A 6,000-nucleotide genomic window follows, 5' to 3' on the forward strand; every position below is an offset into this window, starting at 1 on the left:
AGCTGGAGCCTATTCCAGCTGACTACGGGCGAAAGGCGGGGTACACCCTGGACAAGTCGCCAGGTCATCACAGGGCTGACACATAGACACAGACAACCATTCACACTCACATTCACACCTACGCTCAATTTAGAGTCACCAGTTAACCTAACCTGCATGTCTTTGGACTGTGGGGGAAACCGGAGCACCCGGAGGAAACCCACGCGGACACGGGGAGAACATGCAAACTCCACACAGAAAGGCCCTCGCCGGCCACGGGGCTCGAACCCAGGACCTTCTTGCTGTGAGGCGACAGCGCTAACCACTACACCACCGTGCCGCCCTTTTTAATAAATGTTCATTTTAAATTTGATGCACAAAGTGGCTTCATGTGCAATAAGCTTGTGGGTTTTTCTTTTCTTTTTCCCCCAGCCGCCCCCCCCCCCCCCCCCCCCCCCAATTTATTTATTTATTTATTCATTTTATTTATTTAAATTCCCTGCTGGTTGAAAGGCCCAAAGGGGGATTATGTCGTGGTGAAGTCCGTCCGTCCCAGAAAGGGTTCTCACGTTCTGAAATCGACTCCTCTCTCAATTTTTGGAGGAATTTCACAAAACTTGGCAGAATGCTTTATTACATTTTCATTTGCAATATATTGTAGCAGGAGATATTGTGCTCTCCGAGCACTCTTGTGAGAACAACTGCCAGTAAATATATTGTATTTACTTGGTGAGAAGGCACTGAAATGAAGCGCTAAGCTCCAATAAAGGAATGCTATTCCAGCCAGTGTGAATTGAAAAGCTTGACCTGCACAACAATTCAAGTTTATGGCTCCACTTCATTCAAGTTTCTGTTTGACGCTGAACTTCAGTTAATATCAAATGTGTATGAATAAGTTTTATTGAAGCATACAGGGCCTGCACACCTGTTCAGGAAGGCAAACGAACAAAAATATGATGAAATTAAAAATGAAATGCGAAACGAATTAAACGGCCTGAAGGAGTTTGAAAACTAGTTACGTGTAGACCAGCTACGACTGTGTAGTTTGTAAAATGTTACACTTATGAACCCTGATTTTCTGTGATCTCTCGCTAGTTTTGGGTAAATATATCCGATAGACCAAAACGGTGTGTGCCTGAATAATCCCTAGACGAGCTGAAAATGTGGTCCTCAACTTGAGTCCAAAGCATTTTTGTAAAAATATGCTAATAATGGAACATGAGTTTAAAGTCAAAGATCAAAATGCCATCTACATCTTAAGAGCATGTTATTGCTGCATTAAAATCAACTCTTTAACATAATTAGGAAGCAGTTGTAATGGTTATGAACACGCTAGTGAAGACCATGTTTGAAGCCATTACTCACTTGAGGCAGCAATGTAATTGCTTTGTGCTTTTTCTAGTCTGTCTTTTTTGAAGGAACAAATGAAAATGAGCAGTGTGGCTACCACACATCTGGGCAAAGTTGCCTTTCATTATGATTTTACCACGCTTTTCTCCCAGAAGCCATTATGTTGTCATTGCCATTTTGAGAAATGAAATTGCCCCCCCATTACTGACGCAGGTTTAAAGCGCTCTAGTTCAAAGTTACGATAGTTTCTAAGCAACCAAGGCTTATTGCATGTCTCCCACCGGTGGCCAAAACATACCTCTACAGTGACTTGCTTTTTCTCATAAATGGATTGCATCTTTCTTTTTATGCAACTATTAATTGTATTTATCAAACATGATTTATGAAAAGCATATAGATATCTATCTTTTGAGATATTACGATTGTTTTTACAGGAGAGGCTGGTTTCCATCATCGTATTGCCGACCTTTCGGTGAGCCTGTGATCACAAACCTGTGAGTCTTTTCTCTAAATAAGTAGACCATTTTAACTAAATGCAATTGTGTGTGCGTGTAATAGAAATATAAGAAAACAAATGGTATTTGGTTTGAAGGACCTTTAGGGATTTGTTGTTCTTATACAACCTGCTGTATGTGTGTATCCTCTTTGCACAGTATGAATGTGGCAGATCTCTCTAAGCAGTCTGAAGAAGAGGAGGAGGAGGAGGAGGAGGAAGAGCAGCCTGTGTTTCTGCCTCCTCCTGACTATGGTGACTCATCCAGGAAGCCCTCCACCTCCTCACCACAGAACACGGTATAACCCACACCTGCACTCCAGTCCATCTTTTCTCCATCAAGTCTGTCTGATTTTAGAAAACGGAGGCAGGGAGTGCCTTAAGTGCTAAAAGAGCCTCAGCTTGTCCTCTGAGGTCTGCATATTAAACAAAAACTTGAAGGGACGGTCCTTCAGCAGGTCCTGTTTCCCCTCTGGGGATGAACCTGAAACCTGATGTCTGCCCTGCAGGTGCACAGCGCTGCCCAAAAACATGCAAGTCAGCCTGCAGTCCCAGCCCTACACGTTTGGATTACAGACTGACCAAAAATTAATGGAACCTGATCAAAAGAAAAGGGGAAAGTAAGCTAAACAAAGACAGACCTTTTCCATGACCTTTTTACTCTGGAGGAACAAGTGAAGGTTTGCAGAATCCTTTGCTGCCATTAGAATAAAAGAAAGAGAAAAAAAAAAGGCATGGAAAAAATGCTCCCTGCCTGGTTGTGTCTTCACACGCGCACACACACACACAGGAGGAGTGACAGAGGTGAGTGCTGGGTTCCAGGCCATCAACGTCTTCAGTGCGCACTCTGCCAGGTGTCTATGGTTGTACTCCCCTGAGTGTCACTGTACTGTACAAGAAGGTGCTTGTTGAACCAGACTTCCTGGCTGTGGTAGAATTGGGATAAAACTGGAACTGCAAGGTGCAAGAAAGTCCACTTTATGTTGCCAGTTGGCTGGGATTATGGATTGTTGGGTAACTAGTAGGGCTGGAATCTGGGAACATGGTGTCAGTCTGCCCTCTAATGGACGCAATGTGCTATTGCTGTTACTACAAGGTTTCTTAATGCTGGTCAGCTGACTTGCACAGGTTGCTTAAAGTGCCATTCCACCATTGGATGTATTCTTTGGCATAAAATGCAATATATTTTGACAACATATATAAATGGTATCACTAGATAGACAAGTCTTTTGGCTTCAAAATGATATATCAAACAATTTTTTGACGACAAGTATATTAATTTTGCGACCAAAGTCACCTACCCTTTTAATTTCCGCGCGTGATGTCATTGGCAGGTTCCCCTTCTTGTGTACCGTGTGACGTGGCACATATCAGCAACGGCGGCTAATCTAGCTAATGCCAATAAATCTAGCTAACTGAAAGATTAACTCAAAATTTTTCGCAATTTTTTTGGCCCCCATATACGAGGAGAAATGACTCTCTCACTTTGGGGGTTTCCTGGTCTAAAAATAGACCGACACGTGGTACACAAGAAGGGGAACCTGCCGATGACATCATGTTTCACTACCGCGCGGAAATTAAAAGGGTAGGTGACTTTGGTCGTAAAATTAATATACTTGTCGTCAAAAAATTAAGTATATTAATTTTGCGACCAAAGTCACCTACCCTTTTAATTTCCGCGCGTGATGTCATTGGCAGGTTCCCCTTCTTGTGTACCGTGTGACGTGGCACATATCAGCAACGGCGGCTAATCTAGCTAATGCCAATAAATCTAGCTAACTGAAAGATTAACTCAAAATTTTTCGCAATTTTTTTGGCCCCCATATACGAGGAGAAATGACTCTCTCACTTTGGGGGTTTCCTGGTCTAAAAATAGACCGACACGTGGTACACAAGAAGGGGAACCTGCCGATGACATCATGTTTCACTACTGCGCGGAAATTAAAAGGGTAGGTGACTTTGGTCGTAAAATTAATATACTTGTTGTCAAAAAATGATGTTTGATGTATCATTTTGAAACTAAAAGATTTCTCTGTCTAGTCATCTCATCTCATCTCATTATCTCTAGCCGCTTTATCCTTCTACAGGGTCGCAGGCAAGCTGGAGCCTATCCCAGCTGACTACGGGCGAAAGGCGGGGTACACCCTGGACAAGTCGCCAGATCATCGCAGGGCTGACACATAGACACAGACAACCATTCACACTCACACCTACGGTCAATTTAGAGTCACCAGTTAACCTAACCTGCATGTCTTTGGACTGTGGGGGAAACCGGAGCACCCGGAGGAAACCCACGCGGACACGGGGAGAACATGCAAACTCCACACAGAAAGGCCCTCGCCGGCCACGGGGCTCGAACCCAGGACCTTCTTGCTGTGAGGCGACAGCGCTAACCACTACACCACCGTGCCGCCCCTGTCTAGTCATGTTGTCATAAAATATATTGTATTTTATGCCAAAGAATACATCCAATGGTGGAATGGCACTTTAACCTCCAATAACAGCTGGTTAAAATCACGTGTTTGTTTACCCATAAACACCATTTACATCAGCTTCCATTTGCAATGATATCCCAAGTCAAGCTTATCTAGTTGACCCTTAAAAACCTGTAAAGAAAAATCTCCACAACTCACGATCAGTTCATTTACTTTTTTACTGGTTTCAAAATTCTTTACTTCTGTAGATCTTGGAATATTGTTGTGCCTCCTGGAGTGAGTCGTTCTTTACAGCACGGAGAGAACAATGAGCTGATATTCCAATCCAACCAGTCTGACAGGGCAGCTTTGCTTAGCCTGCATTGAGACAGGGACCACAGCTGAAACACTGCCAATAGGTACTAATAGTTCTGATGTTTTGATTTAACAGGCATCGTTGTCAAATGGCACATCGGCGCCTCCATTCCTTGGGTGAGTAATGCACTAAGAATGTGGCTTCTGCTGAAGTTCTTTTGGTTTCTTCCTCTGCATGACCTAATAATCCTTGTTCCTTCTCAGAGGTGGGAATCCCTTTGCCACGGTCAGGCTGCGGCCCACAGTTACAAACGACAGATCGGCGCCAATCATCTAACGCTGTTCAGCATGAGCCTTGACATTCATTTGGGCCTCGTTTTCATTTTGGTTCTTGATGTACAGCTGTTTAGGCTGCAGTTTTGAAATTAAAAGGGCTTAATCATAAATACTTTAAACCATTTATTTGCACAAGCCCAAGCGAACATGTGAAATTGCATGGATTTTAATTATTGATTAGTTGATTTTACATTTAATATAGGCTCAACTGAATTCCTCTTGACAAAAGCCAGAAGTGTTTTCTTATATCCTGTCAATAGAACACATTGTTTGACCATATTGGTCTTTGTAGCTGTTAAACCGTGACAGTTCTTAGTATATCTGTCTAGCCTTATTTGTTAGAAGTCACAGCTTGATCAAGTTAAATATGTAAACTGCAGATATCACGATTTATGTAGAATGCTAGATGAATATACAATATTCTGTATGGTATGCAGTAACATCGGTTCTTGTTAACGTTGTTGTCTAAAAACTACACATTTTCTAACGTGTTGAGTGTTTTTTTTCATGTTTGGAACGAGGTAACTATAAAAGCACATTTATGTACCAAGGTGGTTTATTTCTCCCAGTTTAAAAGAGAATCCTGCCTGGTGTTGACTGTGTACCAGGGAAAATTACAGCGTAGCTCAATATACAATGTAAAAACACGGGTTCTGTCTGATGCCTAGTTAAACCAATGTGCATTTTTATTTTTAATCTGTCATTTATATAGGGAAGTGTCCTAATCATTGTTGAAGATATTGTACGTGCTACTGTTTTAACATGTATGGGGTACCTTTTTATTCTGTTGTATCATTGTGCTATTTTCTGTCAAACCACTGGAATAAAAGATGCAGGTTTTCATCTGGCTATTTCTCAATATTTAATTTGTGCACGGAATTACTGGTGCACAAAGGCATTAACTGTTTGTTGCATGATTATAGAACTGATGCGTGTTATTAATTACGAACATGCAGACAGGTGACAAATTGAAGGAAAAGCCAACATGCAGTAAGTGCTAGAAGTAAAGTGTCAAGTCAACTTTTATTGTCAAATATGCTGTACGTGCTCGACATACAGCACAGATGAAATTTCAGTCCTCTCTGACCCACGGTGCAAACAGGCAATGCAATA

The 6,000-nt window shown here is 42.1% G+C and overlaps 1 protein-coding gene across 1 annotated transcript in view; it reads left to right on the top strand.

Annotated features, from left to right (window-relative positions):
- The window catches only part of baiap2l1a (BAR/IMD domain containing adaptor protein 2 like 1a), a 49,164-nt gene extending 43,436 nt beyond the window's left edge, over positions 1–5,728 (top strand). The window contains exons 11-14 of the mRNA XM_060939724.1: positions 1,764–1,823; positions 1,983–2,121; positions 4,688–4,728; positions 4,816–5,728. Coding sequence (XP_060795707.1) covers positions 1,764–1,823; positions 1,983–2,121; positions 4,688–4,728; positions 4,816–4,888 — 313 coding nt within the window. The 3' untranslated portion in view covers positions 4,889–5,728. The remainder of the gene's footprint in view (positions 1–1,763; positions 1,824–1,982; positions 2,122–4,687; positions 4,729–4,815) is intronic.
- The last annotated feature ends 272 nt before the right edge of the window (positions 5,729–6,000 follow it).

This window comes from Neoarius graeffei, chromosome 14 (genome assembly GCF_027579695.1).
Source record: "Neoarius graeffei isolate fNeoGra1 chromosome 14, fNeoGra1.pri, whole genome shotgun sequence".
Classification (NCBI taxonomy): domain Eukaryota; kingdom Metazoa; phylum Chordata; class Actinopteri; order Siluriformes; family Ariidae; genus Neoarius; species Neoarius graeffei.